The sequence below is a fragment of the Bos indicus genome, chromosome 24, assembly GCF_029378745.1.
Source record: "Bos indicus isolate NIAB-ARS_2022 breed Sahiwal x Tharparkar chromosome 24, NIAB-ARS_B.indTharparkar_mat_pri_1.0, whole genome shotgun sequence".
Lineage (NCBI taxonomy): Eukaryota > Metazoa > Chordata > Mammalia > Artiodactyla > Bovidae > Bos > Bos indicus.
The window spans coordinates 61573085-61599356 of record NC_091783.1 but is presented as its reverse complement, the minus strand read 5'-3'; the positions used below and the strand labels follow the sequence as shown (position 1 = coordinate 61599356).

General features: G+C 43.3%; 1 protein-coding gene across 4 annotated transcripts in view; it reads right to left on the bottom strand.

Moving 5' to 3' along the window:
• PHLPP1 (PH domain and leucine rich repeat protein phosphatase 1) overlaps positions 1–26272 on the bottom strand; it is a 222743-nt gene that overhangs the window by 29816 nt on the left and 166655 nt on the right. Inside the window, exons 7-11 of one of the 4 annotated variants that reach the window (XM_070779149.1) lie at positions 22925–23127; positions 21008–21068; positions 17331–17426; positions 14395–14550; positions 1994–2194 (exon numbers count right to left, since the gene is read on the bottom strand). In XM_070779149.1, coding sequence (XP_070635250.1) covers positions 1994–2194; positions 14395–14550; positions 17331–17426; positions 21008–21068; positions 22925–23127 — 717 coding nt within the window. The remainder of the gene's footprint in view (positions 1–1993; positions 2195–14394; positions 14551–17330; positions 17427–21007; positions 21069–22924; positions 23128–26272) is intronic. The other 3 variants (XM_070779150.1, XM_070779151.1, XM_070779152.1) reach the window with 3 other exon arrangements.

The following is a 26272-nucleotide window of genomic DNA, read 5'->3' as shown; positions in this document are numbered from 1 at the left end:
ACAAAGAAAGCACCTTTCTGACTTTACCTTAATAACACACCCTAATATAATTTCCCTGATAGCTCAGCTGCTAAAGAATCCACCTGTAATGCAGGAGACCTGGGTTTGACACCTGGGTTGGGAAGATCCCCTGGAGAAGGGAAAGGCTACCCACTCCAGTATTCTGGCCTGGAGAATTCCATGGACTATACAGTCCATGGGGTCTCAAAAGAGTTGGACACTACTGAGCGACTTTCATGTTGAATATAATTTAACGTTTTTGTTTAAGGATGTCTTTTATTGTTTAATCTTAACCTATAGTCTAGAATTAACATTAGTTACATAAATCAATAATTACAGTAACCAAATAAAGAAAAATTCCAGAGTTAGGGGTTTCCTATATTTTCTGTAAATCTAGAGGGAGAAAGTTCCCCCACCCCCACCCCCAGCCCCAGATGCATCCATCACTCCTCTGACCCCTTTTCCACCTCAGGTGATGCCGGAGTCTTAATAGGCACCACGGTTATTGGTACCTCACCTGCCTGCTGCAGTTTCACTTGTCACAATAAACCATCCAAACAATTTAGCGAGAAACCCTTTATTGCCCTTCTGTTCTCTCTCAAAAATAAACGCTATTTTATTTGATTACTTGAGATATATACCAAAGATACAAGAACTAAGTTTTTACCTGATGAAATCAGATCTTTTAATATCATAAACATTCAACATGGTGTTAGGATACGCTACAAACACCCCTGTATGTACAGACTGTGAAGTAATCCATCTCTGACAGCCTGAATTTGTAAGAGATTGTTATTTGAATATGTCACATATTTTGAAAAGAAATGGGAAGAAATCAATAAGCAACAGGCATGAAAAAAGATTCAAAATATGGAAATCAGGCCCAAGGAAGAAAATGTTAAAGAAATTTTCATGCCTCAACATAGAATGAAGGTGGGAAAAAAACCAAGTTTCTGTATTTAGGGCGGTCACCAGTGGCCTGGGTCGCGCGGGGGAACCCTCAGAGCTTGAGGGGACGGCCGTGCTTGGCCTCTAACCATCTCAGAGGACGGGGAGCCCTTTCAGGGGTGTTATTCTTATGGGACCACCATGTTTTCTTCTAAAAATATCACCTCATTCCATAGTAAAAGAAAAATACATAACAATTAAAAAGAAAAAAGAAAGAAAAACTTAAACATTAACATCAAATGATTGGGAGAAAATAAATGTATACTACAAAATAAAGCAATACTAGAAGTCAATGCATACCTGGGCCTCCCCGTTTCAGTAAGGGCTTCAACAGACTGCTAACCTTGATGGCCACAGACGGAGGCTGTGCCAGTATTCTGCTTTGGCCCAGTGCTAAGCTGCAGTTAACAGCAGAATACCACAGGGGTTAGTGTGGCTTCTTTGGTGTGTGGATGTGAGTTCTCGGACCTGACTTGTTAAATGGATAAATGCCAGTGACAGAGAAGCAGAGTAAGTCCTCCACGGCAGGCTCAGTGTGCAGATTCATTCAAAGCAAGATACAGTGCTACTGTTTCCCAGATTACAAATTCAAATTAAAATAGACTTAAAAGTGGAATTTTCTGAGAGCCATAAATTATTTCCAGTGTCACAGTTTCTATGATCAAATAAGCCACCACTGCTTTTTATACCATAAACACAAATCCAAAGCTATTAGCTAATTAAGAACCTTCAGGTTCCTAGTTAAGGTTCTAATTCTCACTCGCCATACTGTTAATTTTTTCAATTAATCAAAAGAAAAAACATACCTGTAAATAACATACTTTGTTTCAAAATCGTAAGAACAGTCTAGCAACTGGGTCCTTGGATACATTCATATTAGAAAAATAAACACATTCCTTTTTAGTGGAATGTTGATAATGGCTTATAGAAAAGAGGAATAAGCTTTACACTATTTGGAAACTAAACATTTTCGTTTTTGCCTTTTCATCTATGAACCCATTTTCAGAAATGCAATGAAGGATGTCACTCTGCAATCTTCTTTTACCTTGCGGGAAAACTCTGAAGTCGGTTGTAGGCCATGTGAAGAACCTTCAGATGGGGGTGTCCGGTTAACAAGGGCACACATTTATCTGTGAGGTTGTTGTTCGTCAAATACAACTCCTGTAAGATGCTGTTGGTCTCCTCTGAAAGTGTGGCTGGAGGGAGGGTTTCCAGTTTGTTTGCAGACGCATTCAGGAATCTCAGGCTACGATGACAAACAACAAAATCGTGCTGATAAGCCAGAGCTCCACCCCAGAATTCTCAACAAATCTAGAAGTTTCCTGTCAGATACCCACCATACTGGAAACTGGGTTTAGAAACACGAATTTAAAGATAGGTTTTAGCTTTGGCAGGCATATAGATATATGACTCCACAATCTATACTGAACACAATAATTACCTAAATGTGTTAACTACAAAGAGATAGAGATCAATTTTGTTTGTTTGTTTTTCCTGGTCACACTGTGTGGCTTGCAGGATCTGAGTCCCCTGACCCTTGCCCCTTGCAGTGGAAGCATGGAGTCCTAACCACTGGACTTCCAGGGAATTCCCTAGAAATAAATTTTTATGGAAGTACAAAAGAAAAAGGAAGTCATATTTTATAGCTGGTGGGGAGTAGAAAGGAAAGTGATAAGGTAAAGCTAATATTCTGTCTTAAGAAAGAGAAACACAATTGCCTATTTTAAAATAAAAGTTTTCATAGCAATAAAACAATTAGATGTTAGATCACAATATAACTAAATCACATAGTGACTAAGTCCTTTTCAGCATGCTGTATAAACCATATTTTACTGACATATATTCACAACTGCAAGAGATAATTTGTTCTGTAGTAAAATAATGGAATACTGTATAGTAGTGAAAATGAAGAACTACATGTATCAATAGGATGGATCTAAAAAATATGATACTACTAAGAGAATCTAGAGAACAGGATACACTGCATGACTCCATAATTACAGAGTTCAGAATCAGGCAAAACTAATATACAATATTAAAAGTCAGGGAAGGGAGGCAGTGTCTAGAAGATAGCTTCTAATTTTTCCAGTATGATACCGCTCTGGTTCTCACTCTGGGTGCTGGTCACATGAGTGTGTTCACTTTGAAAATGTTTATCAAGTACTATACTTGCAGTAGAAGGAAATGGGCTACTCACTCCAGTCCTCTCACCTGGAGAATGCTATGGACAGAGAGCCTGGCGGGCTACAGTCCATGGGGTTGCAAAGAACGGGACACGAGTGAGCAACTGACACGTTCATACTTATGGTCCCATTTCTGTATTTATATTATACTTTAATAAAGTTTACATGGAAACACGTATTAATATACACTATCAGTAACCCAAATGACAGTGTGAACAACAGCTAAACTATGAAGAATGTTTTTATACTTGAGATAACTAAAACTGTCAAAAACTGTAATACTTCCTTAGTTACTGTGAAACACAGATAAATAGAAAATGCAAAGCTGGAGAACTGAAACAGAATCCTTGCTGGGATCAGGCTCCCAGTCACTGAAAAGGGAAGCGAAGGGCGGAGCAGGACCTGGGCAGACAGACAACCCTGCTGCATCCCGGTGATCTCTACCACGGGCGCTCCATCGTGGGGCCACAGGGACTGACCACTGTCCAGCCCACAGGACCCACCTACCACGGTCCCCAAGGCCAAAGCTGCCTTGTTCCCCAACCCCTACCCGGAACGAACCACTATGTTAATGAACCGACTTTCTCTCATTTCAAAACCACCCACGTTTGACACATTCTGCATTCAATTCGGGACTATTTTACCATAACTTAGTTTAAAAAAAGAATAAAATCTTCCTTAAAAAGAAAGACTCTGGAATACCAGGTACAGATATTTTTAATTGAGGATAAAAAGAAGGCTCTGTATTCAGGAGTCACCACCAAGACTGTCGTTCCAATCTTTCAATCCACTAATTCAATACTCTCTGATCTTGCAGCCCCCACACTTACACACACACAAACACTCACACAACTCCATGACATAGCTGAGGAAAAGCAGCTTCCCCCAAATAGAACATTTTCCATTAAAGAAACACATATTCTGTTGACATTTAAAAAAAAAAAAAGGAAGTTAGAAAAGGGCTGTACAGACCATAAATAGTCATGGGAAATTACAGTCGTGTGTGCTACAGAGAAGAAAATAAAGGTCATTCATGAAGTTTCTGAAATGGTTTTGAACTAGGAAGGAAACCCATTCTAGCACCATAGTTCTTTAAAGCTCTTTTACGACTTTCGTTTTATCACCTGACTTAAATACCCTGTTAGGATTTCTCCAGTGTAGAATTATAAAACATTAAAATGCATTGCCCTAAAACATTTTGGAATAGGGCTAACTGAGAAACTCTGACAATCTCATTAAAACACAATTCTCTAGGAAATATGTAGTTATAAACATATGAAAAGAAAAGAAATTAAGTCACGAATATTTGCATTATTTTTAGGCCAGGAAAAAAAGAAGGAAATTTGTTTTGAAAAAGGAAAAAAGACTGACTAGTGAATGCTCACCTAGAAAACTACTAAAGGAACTTTAAAATCCTTACAACACGGAAGTGATTTCCAGAAAGACCTGTCCACTCATCTTGTTGAAATGTGCCTGTACTGAAGCTTATACATGCTTTATGGGAAACTGAGGCGGGGGATCCCACATTCCACCCCTCCAGGAAATAAAACTAAGCTGAAACTACATGGCTGGTTTCGAAAGATTGAGTTGTAACTGAATCAAGCCTGACTGAATCATCTTGTTAGTTAATGGTCACAGAGCAAACAACTGGCCTAAAAGCATTTCTGATTATAATCGTCTCAGGGAAATTAAATTCAATGCCCACCCTTCAAGAAATAAACGCACCTGTCACACAGCCGCACACTTCAGCAGAAGGCAGATCAAGTTGGTTTAATCGTCTACGTGTTATATCCATCAGAGTGAGCAACTGCTTTAATTCTGTAAAATGTCTCCAGTCTGGATAACAGTTTTACTCAATAAATAGGTTGTAAAACCCTACCCCCCTCTGCTTTCAAAACCTTCCGGAGAGTTAAGTTCCTAAAGCACTGAGTTAGGTCTCAACTCCGTATGGTATGGGAGAACGTCCTCAAGCTTCTCCCTCGTAGATTTTTGCAGTAACTGCATAAAAGATTTGTTTAATACGCCATGAAGACTTTGATCCATAGAACCCCCTTCACGACTCAACCCTCTCATAAAGACCCGAGAAAAGCAGTTGCGTGTCATTGCCGTCTTTCGGTAAAGTGCTTCTTCCGATCTCCTGTTTCATCCGATCCCCCCACCGTCCAGAGATGCCCCCGCTCTATTTCATAGAAGACAAACTGAAGCTGAGAAAAGTCAAATTACTTGGCTGCTGTTAAATAGTAATTAGTGGCTGTGTGTGTGTGCGCACGTGGGCTCAGCCATGTCCAACTCTTTTCGACCCCATGCACTATAGCCTGCCAGGCTCCTCTGTCCATGGGATTCTCCAGGCCAGAATACTAGAGTGGGTTGCCATTCCCTTCTCCAGGGGATCTTCCCAACTCAGGGATCTTTGCTATCCTGAGCCACCGGGGAAGCTCCGAAAGACCAGTGTCTCTTTCGCCTCCCACACTGGCAGGCAGGTTCTCTGACACTAACGCCACTTGGGAAATTAGTGACAGAATCAGAAATAAACCCAGATCTCACTCATCTTAAAGACTGAAAGGGGCACTGTTCAGTCGCTCAGTCGTGTATGACTCTGTGCGACCCCACGGACTGCAGCCTGCCAGACTCCTCTGTCCATGGGATTTGCCAGACAAGAAGAGCGGAGTGGGTAGTCATTTGAGTGGGTAGTCATTCCCTTCTCCAAGGGATCTTTCCGACCCAGAGATCTTTGCCATCTGAGCCATGAGGGAAGCCCCAAGAAAGCCCACGATTACCTAATACAATTCTCCAAAATTTAACTGACAGAAACAGAAATAATAAAACATTTCCCTGAGGACATTTTCATGTCATCTTCCCCCAAAACCCTGGAGGTCAAGCAGACCACCTGCTGGGCAGTGTGAAGACCACACACACACCATATACACTTCAGACTCCATCCCTAAAATAACGGGACACACGGCACAGCACTCAAACCATTCCTCAGCAGAGAGTGTGACACTGCAGAGAAAGGACACTCACAAGGATTCCTGCCCTGAAGCATCTGGAGAGCTGCCCACGGTGCAGGGGACAAATCCGCTTCCTGGTTCTTGAGCAATCCCTCTGTTCTTCCCTGGCACATTCTGTCCGTCTGTTCTGGCTCCTCTAGGGTTTTCTGTTTTGCTTCTGTTTTTTTTTTTTAGTAATTCCCAGCACACCCTTAAATTTTACAGCTAAATTCTGTCCTTGAAACGAAGCATAGGATCGGTGCCACCACAGATCTATGTATTTGCAGGCAGACCAGGTATTCTGCATCCGAATTATTTTTTATGCAGATAGGTACTGTGACTTGTGGTCTATTAAAAATGCAAAAGCTTAAGACCCTAAGCGCAGTGAAATCCTTTTAACTTTTATACAACCCCCTGATTTCTGGCCCTAAAAATCCTTAAGAGGTGTCAAACAAAATACTCTAAATTACTTTTGATGTGTCTACACAATGCAATGCTTTTAACAACTTCATCTATCTTCAAAAGACTGGTAGCTCTTAAAGCAGGGACTTTGAAACTTTTCATTAGTGGCAACTAAGAGTACAACATTTTACATGACCGCCTAGTGAAGATGCAAAATACACACATATAAACAAAAGTTTCTTGCAACAGTATTTAACCTTACTCTGTCTTACACTGATATTTTCTATCCCATTTTTTAAGTGCTGGTAGAAACCCACTAAATTACTACATCCCCACTTACCAGTTTGAAAAAAGGATGCCTATTATTCATTGTATAGCAATGCCGCTTAATAGTGAGACTGCATGGGAAGAGAAAGTACATGCGTACAGCCTAACAGAATGCACACGTTATTATTTGGCAAGGTCTGAAAATGTGCCTGGCTTGGGCAATAAAGATCATAAGCCTACAGGGCAAGGGAACAAAGGTCATACAGATGGAAGACCTGCTGAACAAGAACTCAAAAAGGATTAACTTTAAAAATTGAGTGTAATTATATTAAGAACCAACACCGAGGCAACGCTGTAAGCTAATCTCAGCCCTTCTCCTGACTCAGCCAGTCACCCCACACACGTCCCCGCTCTGCTCCAGACTCCAACTGAGGACTGCACATTCCATTTCCTTACCGTGTCTCATGCGTCTCCTCTAATCAGTGTAATTTGTTTCAAATGACCTTGACACTTTTAAAAAGTACATTTTGTGGAATGTCTCTCAATTTAGATTTGTTTGATGTTTTATTATCATTAGAATAATGTAATGCACTTCTAGCAAAAACACACAAAAGTGATGTTCTCATTCCGGAAGTTCTGTGATTCTCAACTTTACCTCCCAGATATTCTTATTAATTAGGTCAGGGTAAGGTTTCAATGGAGGAGGGCATGGCAATCCACTCTAGTATTCTTGCCTGGAGAATCCCCTTGGACAGAGGAATCTGGGGGGCTACAGTGGTCCATTGGGTTGCAAAGAGTTGGACATGACTGAATAACTAAGTACAGCACACAGGCTTCAAAAATCTAGACAGAATTAAGAATTCTGGTGACTGGCCAAGTTGAGTCAGTAGAAATGAGAAAATGGCCAGAAAAAGGCATGTTTAGTAGGTAATCTAGGGGATCCTGAACACCCTTTGAGAAACACTATATTATTTCACTATGGCTATCAAAACATCAGAACTTCACAAGATAGCTCTCTTCCCTTAGGAAAAATAATACAGGCAATCTAGCTCTTCAAAATGTCAGAAATTTTCTATCTTTGCCAAAAGGCACCAGTTGTCATGGTCAATTGATCACGCTTTCCCAAATCTTCTATTCCCTTTTAGTCCCTTTGATATTTACACCCATTCTGTCTGAGTCACTAAAACTTATGGTCTGTAATGTGACTAATATTCTGGGGATATTTTAATAATTACCATGTACTTCATTGGTACATATACACTCTCTCCTCCTTCCCATCCCCTGAAAATACCTTATTTTGCTCCAACCAGGGGGAAAAAACAGACCCTAATCTCCACTTATAACAGGAATCTATAACTCTCCTATAAAGGGCCCCTTGTGGCTTTGTTAATTAGACTTATCTCATCAGAAGCAGTTCTCTGGCCATGACGTAAGAGTGCAAACGCAAAATGGCCCAGGAATCAGCCACCGCCAAGCTCTCAGGAGCAGCAGCAGGACAGCGGCACCTCACCCACCCACCCCGGTGACCCACAGGGACCTCACACCACTCCTGTCCATCTGCTGAAGGACACTGATTATCTGAAACTCTTTTGGGGGTTTCCATCAAGAAAATTCTCAACTTCAGTAAGATGGGAGGACTAGGCCAGTTAAGATCCAGATTAGAATACTTGCCAGTTTCCCTCACAGAGCCAAGTCCTGTCTTGATCACAAGATTCAAAATCACAGTCCACTGATTGCCAAGTGTGATCCACCATACGTCACATCTGCCCACAGTTACTGCGCTGCCAGTCAAAGACACGACAGTCAAAGAAAACATGGAGAGCAAACTCATAAACTTAGGTTGCTGACTCACGTCATAAGACTTTTAATACAAGCGGTCTGAAGGTGCTCTGGAAGCACAACCACGGAGCTGGCGTACCCTAGACCCGTGCTCTGCAACGGGGGACCCACAGCACCAAGAAGCCGTGCACCGCAGCCAAGAGCAGCCTCCGCCCCCCAAACCAGGGAAGAGCCCCAGCAGCAGCGGAGACCCAGCACAGCCAAAAAACAAAAGTATGGGGGAAAACTGGCCTGAAGTTCTCAGAGGAAGCCGAGGATATCACTACAAGTCGTCTAATTTAGATTCCTCTCTCTTCTCCAGTTAACTGCTACCAGGTCAAGCAGATCAAAAGACACCATCCCAAAGCTGTAATATCTCACAGACAACATTATGCAATTAAAATCATGATACTGCATTTTAGCAGCCAGGTTCAGATCTAAAGAAATCTCCCTAGAAAGAGAGTTCAACCTTTTGCTCTCTCCAATAACACATGTTTTTCTGACCTCTCATGAAGCTTCCAAGCACAAGTTCTATTTAGAGAACAAACTAAACCATTTCTAACTTCAGTTCAGTTCAGTTCAGTTGCTCAGTCGTGTCCGACTCTTTGTGACCCCATGAATCACAGCACGCCAGGCCTCCCTGTCCATCACCAACTCTCGGAGTGCACTCAGACTCACGTCCATCGAGTCAGTGATGCCATCTAGCCATCTCATCCTCTGTCGTCCCCTTCTCCTCCTGCCCCCAATCCCTCCCAGCATCAGAGTCTTTTCCAATGAGTCAACTCTTCGCATGAGGTGGCCAAAGTACTGGAGTTTCAGCTTTAGCATCAGTCCTTCCAAAGAAATCCCAGGGCTGATCTCCTTCAGAATGGACTGGTTGGATCTCCTTGCAGTCCAAGGGACTCTCAAGAGTCTTCTCCAACACCACAGTTCAAAAGCATCAATTCTTCGGCACTCAGCTTTCTTCACAGTCCAACTCTCACATCCATACATGACCACTGGAAAAACCATAGCCTTGACTAGACGGACCTTTGTTGGCAAAGTAATGTCTCTGTTTTTTCATATGCTGTCTAGGTTGATCATAACTTTCCTTCCAAGGAGTAAGCGTCTTTTAATTTCATGGCTGCAGTCACCATCTGCAGTGATTTTGGAGCCCCAAAAAATAAAGTCTGACACGAAGACTTATATATTCAGGCCTTTTCCTCAGTTACATAACCACAGAACTGGTAACAATAATTTATTACCAGAAAAAAAGAAGAAAGAAAAAGTGAGCATCTACATATATTTTTAAAGATTTGTACTATGAAGCAAACTGAATAGAAGGAGAACTGAAGCAGTTTCATCGCTGCCTGGAGCCATCTGCCAAATACAAAGCTCTGTATTATACAACAGAAAGCTGCTCTGCATACCAGGAGCCTAAATGAAAACCAACCCTATCATTTACATTCTTCTTTTCCCTCTAACCCCATGTTTTATTAGTTTATTGTGCAGCTATTTTAAACTTGGCATTAGGCTGTAAGTACCTTGAGGATTAGTCATTTTTCAATTTCCTGCAGCACCCAAACCGGTGACATAAACCGACAAGGTCAGTAAGACACCGGCCATCCTGAACCAAGTAAATTAAAACAAATCACAGCTGAAACCACCTGAAGGGGCTTGTGACGACTGTCTCCTAAAAAGCCCTCTTTTAATATTTTAAGCTTCATGTCTTTAGGTTGACCTACTCCCAACAATGTCGGTAGTAGTTTATTCCTTCCGCTCAGACTAATCAAGCCAAATATACTCTATCCCTACATTTTCTTGAATGTAAATTATGCCTCAACGTAAAATCTTAATTAATCTGAATTAAAAACTCTTAAAGTAGGTAGATAAAACCTCAATTACTTAGGTTTTGGAAATGGGATAAGTAGAAAAAAGTACTAACCCTTTAAGAGGCAGTAAATAGTATGGTACAACAGAGGGAATAAAATCAGAATTTTTATAACTTTGTATAGCACGTCACCTATAAACATCAATTGAATCACTATGCTGTTGTACACCTTAAGCTAATATAATATTATAAGTCAACCATATTTCAATTTTTAAAAGTTCTGTTTTTCTTGTCTTCCAACGAGTGAGATAATACAAGAACGTCATTCAAAAAAGACCTCATCGACTTCACCCACCCTTTTCATAACCCAGTCTGCCCCAGAGAAAATACAAGAACGTCGTTCAAAAAAGACCTCATCGACTTCACCCACCCTTTTCATAACCCAGTCTGCCCCAGAGACTCAAACCAGAGATGCAGCTCTTGCATTCTTGGAAAACGAGGGCAGCGTGCCTTCTGGAACGCTTCTCACTTCAGCCCCTGTGGGTCGCTTGCTTTTCTCTCACAGGAGAGAAGCAGGACGCCTGCCCTTCCCAGTCACCTCGGCCCGTTACTCCAGAGCACTCCGGGGCCAGAGCCGCATTGAACACGGCCTGCCGTCCTCTCAAGACCCGTGGAGGCTGCCTACGTCCCCCAAGACAGCCCTGCTTTTCAAAACAAAGCTGGCCCTGGACAGGCCTGTGCATTCGGCCAAGGGCGTTTCTGCCCAAACGCCTTTAGTTCTCACTTGCAGGCTCGGCTTCCTCTGCCTCCCTGGGTAGAAGGGTCCTCCTTCAGAGGCTCAACTCGGGTCCTGAGGTTTTCACACTGTGTGACTAGAAATATTCCAGCTCATACAGGCAGCCCTGTCCATTTGGGACTGTACAGCCTAGGTAACATGGGGGACTGGCGGAGGGCCACGAGGCAACAGTCAGCGCAGCAGTTCCCGACCCCAGGGGTCGCAGGACGGCCTCATCTGAACAAGCTCCTCATGTGACACATCTGAACACAGACGCAGCGTCTCCTGGACCACTGTACGCACACCCTCAGACACATGCCGTCAGATGCGCCTGGAACCTGGGAGACTCAGAGACTGCTTACCGACGCCTCAGAATGCAACGCGTATACAAGTGTCCCTTTAGAATTAAATCCTCAGAAATGAACAAGAGTGATTACTATCTACTGGACAGTTCCAGCTCTATTTACCTTCTCTGCGAGCCACGACCTTACAAGACCCAGAGTTCAGTTTTATCTCAAAGACTCCTAAAACCCAAATGCATCTACTTATTTTTTTTTCTACCAATTCAGCGTAGATCCCCCAAGAGAACAAGTAGACTCCCATTACAGAACTGCGCCCAGATTTTGCCTAGCTAGCCTCAGGAAAGAAAACAAGGTTACAACAGGACACAGAATTCTCCGCAGGGGAAGAAACCGCATCCTATATTCATAACAATAAGAAAACAAGACTAGAGCTCCTGCTAGGCTGTGCGCTGTCTTTTCATGTGAATGCAAAAGCAAGAACAATTCTTTAAAGGATCTTGAAATGCTGTTCTCTTTGTCAGGGCAATGACACAGCACCAGCCATTACAAAGGAGCAATCCCGTTTCCTCACAATAGCATTATTTCTCAATAACTGTTCCAGTAGGAATTCATTGTAACTTACATTAAGTACAGAGAATAAATTTTTCAGTGAGGAAAACAGAAGGAAAAGAATGAAGGAAATGTTCTCTGTTTCTATCTGGGTGATGGTTGTGGGGTATAAATGTACGTAAAAGCTCACGGAGCAGTATGCTTAAGAGCTGTACATATTTATTATCAGAAGTCACATCTGGATAAAAAGATTTCTTTTAAAAAAGAGGATCAATAAAAAAAATGCAAATCCAAGATCAAGGGTAGTATTTAAAATTCTTTAAATTTTCTCTCTTTCATTAAACAAATATTTACAGAACATCTTAAAAAGGCTCCTACACCGCTGGTGGGAACATGAACCAGGGCAGCCACTATGGAGCAGAATGGAGGTTCCCTAAAAAACTAGAGACAGAGTGACCATGCAGTCCAGCTTCTGGGCATAGAATGGAGGTTCCCTAAAAACTAAAGGCAGAGTGACCATGCAGTCCAGCTTCTGGGCATAGAATGGAGGTTCCCTAAAAACTAAAGGCAGAGTGACCATGCAGTCCAGCTTCTGGGCACAGAATGGAGGTTCCCTGAAAACTAAAGACAGAGTGACCATGCAGTCCAGCTTCTGGGCACACATTTGCAGAAAACTCTAGTTCAAAAAGATACACACATCCCAGCTCACAGCAGCACTATTTAACAAGTCAAGACATGGAAGGGCTTCCCTGGGGGCTCCGTGGGAAAGAACCCACCTGCCCATGCAGGAGACATGGGTTTGAACCCTGGTTTGGGAAGATTCTCTGGAGAAGGAAATGGGAACCCACTCCAGTATTCTTGCTGGGAAATCCCATGGACAGAGGAGCCTGGCGAGCTACAGTCCATGGGGTCACAGAGAATCGGACAGAACTCAGTGATCAAACAATAAGTGACGGAAACGACCTAAGCATTTGTAATCTGTGAGTGGGGCTAGACAAGCAAGCAAGAAATTAAACATAGTGTGTGTGTGATAAGTACGATGGCAGGGTGAGCCCTGAGGGCTTGGGGACCGTTATCTAATTCAGTTCAGGAGAGCCAGAGTTCTTCAATTGCTATTTCACCCACAAAATCAAAGCAAAAAAACCACACATCCTGAAATATTTTTTAAAGCAAAAAGATCCATCATGATGTCTTTCTCTTAGGGAAGCACAAAACTAAATTTAACTTTTGTCTTTATCATGAGGCATAGTAAAAGTCAGATCCTTCATCTTGTTGCTGAAGTTATAGCCACTCACTAAAACAAATATCCGCAGAGACCAGCACAGTTCAGGCGTTTCGGTTTCATGCATAAGGGCTCTGAAGCAAACAAGATGTTCCAAAGTAATTTAACATGCACAGCTACTTACAGCTTTCCTGAAAGAAAGTTCTGCCCGTGGTAACTCCTCACAGAAAAGAGTTTTCACTTAATGTTTAAACTAACTTCCTCCTCGGATCAAAACAACGTCTTTTAATACTTAGTGAACAAGTAATTTAGAAAAACTCGGTCCAAAAAGAAAATAGTTCAAATGTGAGGGGAAACTGTGGTAAAGATGAGAACAATTTAAAAAAAAGAGAAAGTAAAAACTCTGGAAAATATCTCTGTTGCCCAAAGTCCTAAATATGTGGAGACAAGAAGGGAGACTCCTGAGATGATTCCTTTAAGTGCGAGTGACCTGCAGGGTTTTGACCAGGGGGCAAACTTCTCATCCTGCTATCACACCCCGCCCCCAGCACAGCCTTGTTTATGCATGGATCACCGTACTTAAGGAATCAAAATTAAGGAAGATTCTCTAAGATATTCCTGCCTCTATCTCCACAAAATGGTGAGGGAAGTGGCTGGCAATACCATTTTCTTAACAAATGCAGACAGATAGTCATAAGGAGTGGATAGCCATTCCCTTATCCAGGGGATCTTCCCAACCCAGGGATCAAAACAGGGTCTCCTGCCTTGCAGGTGGATTCTTTTCCGTCTGAGCCACCAGGGAAGCCTCAGATAGTCACAAATTTCACTTGAGATGGCCTGAGATCACCTAAGACAAGGCTGGGCTTCCCTGGTGGCTCAGATGCTAAAGAATCTGCCTGCAATGCAGGAGACCCAGGTTCGACCCAGGAAGATCCCCTGGAGAAGGCAATGGCAACCCACTCCAGTATTCTTGCCTAGAAAATTCCACGGATAGAGGAGCCTGGTGGGCTGCAGTTCATGGGGTCGCAAAGCGTTGGACATGACTGAGTGACTAACACAGCTGAGACAAGCCTGCTAACAAAGAGGCATTTCACAAGTCAGTGAACAAGCAGAGCAAACCCGCGGCTTTACCTGTCGGCCTTCATCAGGAGGCTGGGCGGCAGCTCCAGGAGCTGGTTGTGTTGCACATCCAAGACCTCCACGGAGGTCCTTTCCAGACTCTCAGGAAGCCTGGCCATCCGGTTGTGTCCTGCCAGCAGTTTCCGGAGACTACTGTTGCAAAACAGGCTGTGTGAACAGGGGCAGAGAGAGAAGGCGGCTTACTGAGGGCTCACCTGGGGTGAAGGCTTAAAAACGAACACAGCAGGAGAAGACTGAAAATCACCTCGCCAAGAAACCTAAATGCGCCAGAGCAATTGCAAATTCATTTTAAGATAAGCTCAAAGTTTGAGCTGTTCATATTTCAATGCTTTCCATACTTCAAAAAAAAAGAGGGTGGGAAAAACTATGAAAAGGACTATTTAACAAAGCAGCTCTACTCTGTGAAAAGGAAAAATGAGCTTCACGAAGACGCTGAAGGCAGCGGCCTCATCTTGTCAGCCTCACGAGGAGACTGGGAGGCCACCCGCTCCCACTCAAGGTCTGCGCCCAGGGCCGCCCAGAGCACAGGCCGCTTCTGCCCACAAAAGACTCTGAAGAAACACAGCTGAGCAATTTTCACCTACAGGACCAACATTCAATGAGGGTGCTTTTGTCCAAATAAACTTTTACCAATGCCCACTGAAAAAACGCTACATTTTCCTCAGCTGCATTTCACAGTAATTATTCGTTCCTTTCTTTACTTCCTTGAATCTGATTACTTTTATTTTCTCATTGATTTCATCCTGGACCAAAGCAGACTCCCTTCTAAAGAGAACAGAAGGGCTCACTACAGCATTTTCTTCTGAGCCTTAAACGAGCTGTTGGGAAGCGTGACAGTTTCTTCAATGGGTTATCAAAACTGCAATAAATGATGAGTTTGTGTTCATCAAAGCGAAATCTGCTTTATGATCACTCGAGATAGCAACAGTTGTAGAGAATAAAGCGCGTCCTGCATTAAACACAGAAGCCTGGGGACTTGGGGAAGCGAGGCTGTGATTCACGTCGGGTCACTTGAAGCGAGAGCTCACTCACACTGACGTCGAAGAACGAGACTTCCTCAGCTGCCTCCTGCTTTCCATCATCTTGACCTCACTCACTCAAACGTTCTTACAGTCACTCTAATTTACAGCCATAACTTTATTCACTTTATCAAAATGAGAATCTTTGCTCACAAAGATGCTACCAACCTGTCATTTGGTGACACCGGGGGCCACCGTTAAGGACACGCCTGCCTCTGCAGGTTTAGAGGCTGGAGGACAAGACAAGGCGTCCAGGATGGTCTTCGGCCAGTTACCGCAGGGCCGGCCTCTGGGACGCTCACTCTAAGGGTAACTCTGGATTTGGTCCACAGAGGACGGGATTATCTGTCTCTCTCTCACACACACACAGACACACATATACATACACACTTTACCCTTAAATAGAAGGATAGCTGAAGGAAGGTAACACAATCTTTCTCTTCATTTTCCATGTAAGAAAATAGATTTGTCGACTACAGAATAAATGTGCATGCTAATGGCAGAATCTGTTTGATTCTTTTGGATGAAGAGTCAATAACTTCTTTTCTTTTCAATCCATCTCTGGTTCTAAACATTAATTTCTGTTTTGTCAAACCCTTTCACACACATCACTTAGACAAACAAAGCTTGAATGCAGTCAGTTTCTAATGAATCGCGGTCTTGGCCTGGATATTAGATCAACGACAGGGCTGATACAAAGTTTGCAACTAAACACCACTATTAAATGAGCAAGCAATATGTACTGTTACTGTCCCCTGTGTTAAACACACACAAAAGCACACGCTGCTTACAGTTTACAGCAATAGAGCATCTGGATTTGCTTTGAATAAGCATTTGTTTAGATCCCCCAAATCCTGTACTAGTGCAGAGCAAATTAAAGATTAATTAAGTCAGGCAAATTGGGTAAGAGATCAGTTATCCTGTATCCACATGACTGCTGGTGTATTTACATGTTTGTCACAGTCTGCGGTGACATAGGGGCCTCAAACCCCAACAGGCTGCGCGTCTCAATCAGGGAGGCCAGAGGGGGGCAGAGAGAAGCAGATGGAAAGACAACAGGAAAAGACTTGTTTTTAACAAATTACTTTTCCTCGTCAGTAGTCACCTTTTGTCATTTTTGCTATCTTCTAAAAGGGTCTCTCTCTCCACGTCCCCCCCCCCCCCCCCACACACACACACACACTGCCATCCAAAGTCCTTTTGATAATGGTGACGGGCTCTGCGCTGGTTCACCTAAGCTCACTGAGCATAAAACTCAGCATTTTCAAATGGACTGAACTTCCAGGTATAATATAAGGCTGAGAAACAAAGTAAAAGTAACAGCTTTCCAGGAATTAAAAATGGAAATTTAGTTTTTAAATTAAATTCTTCTCAGATTTCTTCTATGAGAAGACAGACACGTTGAGACAATAGACAGAAAGTAAAGATTCTTAAAGGACTAAGATTACCGAGGTGAAGCAGCCGTATCATCTGCGGAGTCTCCGGACATTTCTTTGGCTTATTTGAGAAAGGATTAAGATTACCGAGGTGAACCAGCCCTATCATCTGCGGAGTCTCTGGACATTTCTTTGGCTTATTTGAGAAAGGATTAAGATTACCGAGGTGAACCAGCCGTATCATCTGCGGAGTCTCTGGACATTTCTTTGGCTTATTTGAGAAGTCCCACCGAGCGTCAGCCTCCACACAGCTTTGCCACGTCTGGCTAGCAGTCAAAGCTTCAGTCAACCTGTCACTACATGACGAAATACTACTCCTTAACGGTCCCACGAGAGGTAAGAGATGCGAAATAAGGTTTGAAAGGAAACTCTTTCAGGGGTTCATAACAACAAATTAAACACTGAACCAGCAATTTTTTCCATTGTTCATCTTATTTGAGATTCTCTAACTTAATCTGTGCTTAATACTCACCGTGCAGGAAGTTCACATATTTGATTATGGCCAATATCCAAAACTTCTAGCTTTCGGCTTTCACAGACCCACTCAGGTACGTTTTCTAAACAGTTCCTAAATGTAAGAATATACAGTTTCTTCTTTGGTTGGAATGTGGCTCAAAACATGGTTCACAAGTCAAAATAATTACATACAACAAATAAAACTTCAAAGGAAATACTCAATTACAGTGAATATAAATCAAGAAGATATGTGCAGTCACTTTAACCTGAAGCAGGATGTGATAAGGAATAAGAAATAAAGAAAAAGCAGGAAAGAACACAGTAACGTCATTTGTATCATCTCCAAAGTCTAAAAAAGTCTGGTTTCCAGAGTTACTGTCCCAAAATGTCTATAAACCCATGTAAGTTTAGGGAGAAGATGTCTTCCATTGGAAAACCAATAAACACATATTTACACACCTGCAGTTAAAGAGTCAAATGGCATAATAGCTTTGTTTTCCAATCTGCATTTTTACCGTTAATATGAAGTTTCCCCAGGGCCTCAGAAGGCACCCTGAGACCACTGCCACCGACGAGGCAAGAAACGGTGGTGATGAAAACGCACGCTGACCCTGAGACTCGGGCTCAGCGACGTGGAAACAGCAACGGTGGCGATGAAAACGCACACCGACCCTGAGACTCGGGCTCAGCGACGTGGAAACAGCAACGGTGGCGATGAAAACGCACACCGACCCTGAGACTCGGGCTCAGCGACGTGGAAACAGCAACGGTGGCGATGAAAACGCACACCGACCCTGAGACTCAGGCTCAGCGGCCGAAACAGCCACTTACGCACTGGACAGCAGCCACGAGTCCTGGAACAAGAAACTAAACCAATGGTAATGTTAACTGTTAAATGATTGACCACTTTTTTGATAAATCTATTACTGCATTTGAATGTCTCCTTAGTCATGGATGGTTAGCTTTTTATCTTCTTTTTAAAATATGTGAAATGACTAGGCACAAAAAAATCTAAAACAGTATGTAAACATTCTTTAAAAACAGATGAACAAGTCTGTGAAAAGTATGAGGCTTGGAACAAGGATTTTAGTAGAATAAAATTTTTTGCTATTATATCAACTTCTCAATTAAAATATAGAAAACAAGGCATTATTTTTCGTTTAGTGTTTGTATAGGTACATATTGCTCTGGCTTTGAAGGTCTACCGACTGACACACTGAATTACTTTATTGTGTAGCAGTCGAGGAGGGCGTGGCAGCCCACTCCAGGGTTCTCGCCTGGAGAACTCCATGAATGGAGGAGCCTGGCAGACCACAGTTCATGGGGTTGCAGAGAGTCGGACACGACTGAGTGACTAAGCGCACACTCTCTTTCTCACTCACTCACACACACACACACACACACACACACACACACGCACGCGCGCCTACCTCTAAAACATCTCATTAAGGTAGGCAAGTGAAAGTACCCTTCAGCATAAGCAAACACTAAATAACAAAACTACTCTAAGTGATAAAAGAGCCAGGAACTTTGACCCTGAGGCACTCTAAGAACCTAGTAAACACCATAACAAGTAAGAGCTCAGTTCCTTTGGAAAATATACTCACAGAGAGGAGGGCGAAATACCCAGAGCTATGTGAGGGGTCAGACGCAGAGGGTTTTCTAAGAGAAAAAGTCCTACAGTTTGGGAGGTGGATTAGGCAGAGCATGTTACAGAACAGGCTCTGAACATGAGAATTTTTCTTATTAAAAAAAAAAAAAAAAAAAAGGTGAACAGCATTTAAGGACAGAATTCAGAGACTAGCACAACACAAGTTTCCGATTCAGTTTCACTTGAGGGCTTCAATGGGAACCAATTAGCAATTACATCTTTTAAATAAAAGAAAACTAGGTTCACTCTATGGCTAATTCCCTAGAGTAAATCTATGCAAGACATTTCCATGCACCCGTACGTGCAGACCCCAGTCCTGCGCTCGTGTTTCAGCGCTGGAGATAACACTGCTCAAGGCTGATCTGATAACATAAAAAGAACTTGAGTAGCGTCAGACTCACAAGTTCATTAAACAGAAAACTGACATGAATTTACTAGGAAGTGTATGAAGAATCACGCATAAAGGATTTTATAAATTCAAAGCTGTAATTGCAATCATTCTCACATCAGCTAAATTCTGACATGTTCTTACATAGTATGATTGAGGATATTATTAAAATATCTAGGTTTGTATACTTTTATGACTAAATTCTGCATCTGGCAAATTACACAGCAGCTATACCAGATTTTATGCACTGAAATGAGTTACCTGTCACACTGAGAGGCCACATACTCCTATGTACTGTGGTCATTCAGCAAAGTTTGGATTATTATGTTTGGAATTACGTTAAAAGTGAGTTTCAATTTAGTGTGTGGAGATTATGAAAGTCTAATTTGCTCCAATACATGCTTTAGGCCTTCAGGAAAAAGTCTACTACAATATTTGTGGAAACCCAAGTAGATATGACACACGGCAGTAGTGAATTTGCATACAAGGTGAGGAGGTGAGCTTGTGCACAAGTGAGCTAAGAAAAGTGAGCAGGCTGTACGGAAACCCCGCTCTGGCAGTGCCAGTCACCACTGTTTAAGGGCTCCAAGTAGGAGAGTTGGGGCTTCCCTGGGGGCGCAGTGGTAAAGAACCTGCCTGCCAAAGCAGGAGACACGGGTTCAAGCCCCGGGGCGGGAAGATCCCTGGAGAAGGAAATGGCCACCCACTCCAGTATTCTTGCCTGGGGAATCCCACGGGCAGAGAGAACAGCCTGGTGGGCTACAGTCCATGGGGGTCACAGAGTTGGGCACGACTTAGCCACTAAACAGCAGGAGCAGCAGTAAGGAGATATGTACAAAAAGGGGGGGGGAATAAAAGAGACAGAGCACAAAATATATTTTTAATGAACTTAACATCATTTCAGGGAAAAACATGAAAATACAGCTGATACAATTACAGAAGTACTGGGCCTTCCAGCCATACAACCCTCAACTGACTCATCTTTCAAGTGCAAACCCGGTGTTCACATCGGTGTCCACGTGACACGACGACTCCTGTGCTGCAACTTACACAGACTGACAGCCCCATGCATTTTCGGAGGGTAAGTATTCAACACTACTGGATATTAATTTGCATTGTTTATCTTTAAGATATAGAAAAAATTCTTTTTTCAAAATTAATTTTTATTGGAGCATAGTTGTTTTAAGATATAGAAGCAGGGCTTCCCTGGTGGCTCAGACAGTAAAGAAGCTGCCTGCAAAGCTGAAGACCTGATTCCTGGGTCAGGAAGATCCCCAGGAGAAGGGAATGGCCATCTCTGGAGAATCCCCATGACAGAGGAGCCTGGTGGGCTACAGTCCATGGGGCCGTAGGAGTCGGAGGCACCTGGGCGACTCACACAGCTGTAGCTGTTCCACAATGTGCTGTGGGCTTTACAGGTTCTTTCCACTGTGCAGCAAGGTGAATCAGCTATTTGTATACACGTATCCCCTCTGTTTTGGATTTCCTTCCTATGAAGGTCACCACAGAGCGCTGAGTAGAGTTCCCTGTGCTGTACAGGAGGTTCTCATTAGTTACCTATTTTATATAAAAAGTTCTTATGCTCAGGTTTAGACAGAATTATCTAGATAATTTTCACACAGACCCTAGAGTGCTCCAGGAATTGGCTTCTTACCTTGAGACATCCATGTAGGACAGATAATTCGGAACTGGGCAAACGTCAAGCTGGACAAGCTCTAGGAAGCAGGAAAAAAACAAAACCAAACACATCACCATTCAAGTGACACAGAGACTCTTTTCATGTGTAGAATCGTTCCTGTGCTTCATTCTCCATTGTTTGTTTAGGCTGGGAAGCACAATATATCCATTTGTTTCTAAACCACAGGGAAGTACACAGACCTTCTAATTCAGTCACAAGGTCTTAGTCAGACACTGAAATAAATCACTCACTCTGCTTTCCTACCTCTCCCCATCTACTCGCTGTGACACTCCTCTTTTATACAGCCTAAATTTTATCTGGAAGATTAACTGTATGAATATCATTGCTTTTTTTCAACATTCAGGGTTCCTTGCACATAATCAAATGCGTCCTGGCTTGTGCCTTTTTCACTCTGTGCTATTCACTGGAATAGCACTCCTGAGGATCAGAAAGGACTCCCTCTACTGAAATCTGGAGGCCTCCTCAAAACTGTATGCAAAGTGACAGCAAGGGCCCTGCTTCTCAGATGCAGAAGTCTCGAGACGCCCTTCTGCTTTCTCTAAACACTGACCAAGTGTTTCAGAGGCTCAGCTTCTCTTGGCTTCCTAATCTGGCCCCAGCTAACTGTGATGGTTCTGGAAGTCTACTTTTGGTACCAGGTCTCTTTCTCTGGTTACCTTACTTCCATCGTTTCAGGTACCACCTCTGAGCAGATGTCCTACATCGACATCTGTAGTCCCAACTGCAAATCCCTACTAACTCACAGGAAACCACTGCAATGACCTGGATTGGTGGAAAGGTGGATTACCCCACTCTTGTCCCATCTGGGTGCTCTGGACTCTGCTTTCACATTAACAGTCTTACAGCTTCATTTTCATCACTTGCCTCTTCCACTAAAAATTTCCACTGGATCTCTACAGCTTACTGTATCAGCTTCAAAGTTTCACCATCTGACTCCAGGCCATGCATCCCGTAAGTACATCTTAACACTTCCCAGCAGGAACCTATGAGAGCAGAATCCCCTTCTGCTCATCTACCAAATGAACCACATTCAGATTCTTTCCTCTTCAACACCTATTTCATGTCTCCAGACTAGCCAAATCCTATAACCCTTTGGTGACTTGCAGTTATCTGAGGTTTGGTTTATTTCTCCACTGAAATGACAGTAAATTCATTCAAACCAAAAAAGGAAAAGGAAAGAAAGAACTCCTCTCCTTTAGTACTCCTGCGCTACACGACACAGAAGACAAGTGCTTGGTAAACGTCTGTTCAGCGTGCAGTAGTAAATACTCGCTTCCATGCAGCTGTCTGACGGGAAGGGATAGAAATCTTCATTCACCTCACCAAACATGTGCCCATAAGACCTTTTCTTTTTTAGAACTGCCATGATCTCCAAAGTCTAAGGAGGCAACCTTATTAAATGAATAAAGCTCTTGCTTTGGGATGGCCCTGTGGTATATAATGTAGGTTTCTCTTGCGGTGAGGTCCTCTGTTGGTGGAGCAGGAAATCTGAGGCCTTGTATGGCATCCATAATAGACCTACCTTCCACTTTCACTCTCCAGATTCACTGTCTTCACAAGTGGCCCAATAAACAGTTCACTTCCCATCGCCCGCCCCCACCCCCACATCTGCTCTTCAAGCCGAAGAGCCAATCACCAGTGGGAATAACTTATTTAAATGTCACAATATGAGAAAAACAAGTCAGGAACTATAAGCCCTTCCTTTTGATTGCTTTAAATACCAAACAGCACTCTTTCATGATTTCCACCTTAGCAAAAGTTGACTCCTATTTTACTAAATGAGGAAAGAAGAGTCAAAGCCAGGAGGAAGATGGTGCGCTGAATGAATCTGGGAACCAAGTAAGGAGCTCTGATGTGGGCTCCGTCACGTACCGTTAGAAGAGGCATAGAGAGCTTTGAGGAAGCAGCCACAGGCGTTTAACGTCACCAGCTGATTCCTTTCACAGTGTAAAACTTCAAGGTTGGTGAAAACCACAGCATCCAGACCCTCAAGCTTGTTGTCTCGCAGATCGAGCTGAGTGACGTGAGGGAGAAAGTCCACTCCGTCCGCTATTAGGTTCCTAATTACGTTCAGTCTTGAGAGGAAAAGGACATAAACAGAAACTACAGTCAAAGGCAGTGCTGTCAACACAAGCCACCCCTGATGTGAGCACCAGGAAGGCCTCGAGCCTCACTGCCCACACTCCCTGACCTCTCTACTCTCGGTGTCTGCTCTCCCTTCACTAGCTAGGTCCCCTGGCTACTTCCAGCTACAACTCCATGAGGTCTTAACTTTGAAACTATATTCTGAAATGCAATTTAGACCATTAATAGACTGGAAGAGAAGCATGCATATTGATTTTTATCTTAATTCATTTCAAGGGGGGAAAATCATTTAAACATTTATTTCTAAGAATCTGGTTGAAAGAATACAAGAAACAAAACCCAGGAAACCCTGCTAAGCACACGCAGCTACACTGGGTATTGAAGGAAGGAGAGGGGATAAGTGAGCAGGTAGATGAGCAGCCATAAAGGACAAGCTAACAGGTGAGCTTGGGGAAAAAAAAAAAGAATGGGGACCACCTATGCACCAGAAACAGGTGTGTGAGCCTATCTGAATTTCCATAGCTGGTTCCAGACCAAGGATTAATTACCAAAACCATCTCCATCTTTAAAATACTGCTTGAAAAAGCAAAGCGCAGGAAATACTGATATTTGGCATGTAGGACTCACTGTGAACTCACAGAACAAAGGATCGCGATGGGGCCCAACGCGTTCAGGGCGCAAGGAAAACCTGGCAGAGCCTGGGTCATAAACACTGGTGAGCTCACGGACTAACGCTGCCATGGACAAGGCGCCAGGGAGATAAGCTAGTGGTAAGGGGACTAGGAATCAATGCAAAAACACATCTAGCTTCAAAGTGGAGAAAAACAGATGAACTCTCCAGTCCTAGTTTGCTAGGCTACGCCCAGCTCCTGTACAAACAAACAGAACCTCCTACTTCTCCTTACAAAGCCAACAGAGTGCTGAGATCATGCACTTGGTTACAAGAGCACTAATATGAGAGAAGGAACTTAGAAAAAAGTCAAGTATTCTCTGCAGTGGTTTCCAGCCCTTGGAAAAAATAAAATGAGAGTAACTAATGTTTTTAAATTTAAAAAATAAATCTAAAAAAATAAAATGAGAGAACTGAACTAAACTTCTAATAGCAGTAGCATAAAGCCATTGGGACACAAGGATGAGGGACAAGACAGCAAGAGCTAGGATCTGTCCAGCCACAAGGACAGCATGTGGCTTCTTCAAATGTCCCCGAGATTTAAAATTATTTTTTTTGCTCCTTCTCTTTTCTGTTCCAGGTTGTAAGATTAAAAAACTGGCTTCAACTCAGTGATTGGCCTATCTCCAAATGCTCACTAGATTACTAGAATACGTACACAGAACCACTTTAGTGTAGTCACTCAGTCGTGTCCAACTCTTTGTGACCCCATGGACTGCAACACACAGGCCTCCCTGTCCATCACCAACTCCCAGAGCTCGCTCAAACTCATGTCCATCGAGTCAGTGATGCCATCCAACCATCTCATCCTCTGTCGTCCCCTTCTCCATCTGCCTTCAATCTTTCCCAGCATCAGGGTCTTTTCCAATAAGTCAGTTCTTTCATCTAAACCCAAATCTCCTTTTGGATACAAGAGATGACAGGAACTGAAAACTGTCCTGTGTTCTCCCGAGTCTATGCTTTAAATCACCTTCATGATGCACTAATCTCAGCCCACCCCCAACCCTGCACTGTATTAACACCAACACAAATACACGGCGGACTTAATGAGACAAAATAAAATTTACAATGACAGGGAGGTCATTGCCACTATTCACTTTAAATTGTCAAGTCTTATCAGGACGCAAATATCAAAAGGTTTCAGGCTCACATAATAATATGACTACTTCAGATGAGCTTTCAAAGAGGCAAAATGTTGTGAAAACTCCTTTCCAATAATCTCCTCAGTTAACAGAGGCATTTTATTTATTTCATCAATACTCATTGAGCATTTATTGTGTGTAGGTCCGCAGTGAGAAAATGTTCTAGTTCCAGTCTGCTGATGAACACTTTACACATATGACCTTGAGCCATCACCTAAGCCTCCAGGAAGTCTCATTCTAACCTGGACACTGGGGCTGACACCTTCCTTGTCCCACACGGCGCTGAGCAATGAGGGGGACGCATGTGCCAGTATTATGAACATGAGAGGGGCCACGGAGACGGGACAACCACGACCCCAGGCTGTGTGTCAGTAAGAGACGAATAAGATAAGGGGCATGCCGACAGATTTGGTAATTCAAACCACACATGCTTTAAAATATGAAGCCAGCCAGAGGATCCAAGTCTGTGATCAGTGTCATGGTGGTGGTTTAGCCGATAAGTCATGTCCAACTCTTTCGTGACCCCATGGACTGTAGCCCACCAGGCTCTTCTGTCCATGGGATTTCCCAGGCAGAAATACTGCAGTGGGTTGTCATTTCTTTCTCCAGGGGACCTTCCCCACCCAGGGATCAAACCCGTGTCTCCTGTGTCTCCTGCATTGGCAGGCAGATTCTTTACTGATGGAGCTACCAGGGAAGACTGACCAATGTCATAAATGATGTATAAAACATACAGAATGGTCAAAAAAAGATGCTATGGGAGAGGAAGGATCTCATCTGAACCCCAAGAGCAGTCAGAATTCATTGGACATAAATGGGAGAAGCAAGGAGTCCATGAGGAGGAGCTGAATGGCCTTTGGACTCTCGGGCTGAGGTTCACGTGTGTGCGCAGGGGCCCCTCAGGAGCGCACACCGAGTGAGAGGAGTGAGAACACCGACACGAGCTGGGCAGGTCCTCACCATTTATCAAGCACTGGGCCTGCTGTGCGCCAACACTGCGGGTTCCCGGACACACGCTTCCCTGGCAGCTCAGATGGCAAAGAGTCTGCCTGCTGTGCAGGAGGCCCAGGTCCGACCCCTGCGTCTGGAAAATGTCCTGCAGAAGGGCATGGCAACCTCCTCCAGTCTTCCTGCCTGGAGAATCCCATGGACAGAGGAGCCTGGTGGGCTACAGTCCATGGGATGGCAAAGACTTGGACACAGCTGAGTGACTAACCCCTTTTCACTACAGAGACTAAGGCTGTATAAATGAGAGTAGTGCTCCTCTAGTTACCTAGGAGGAAGGGCCTATTTTCCAAACCTCTGATCGCTCACAAAAGGACA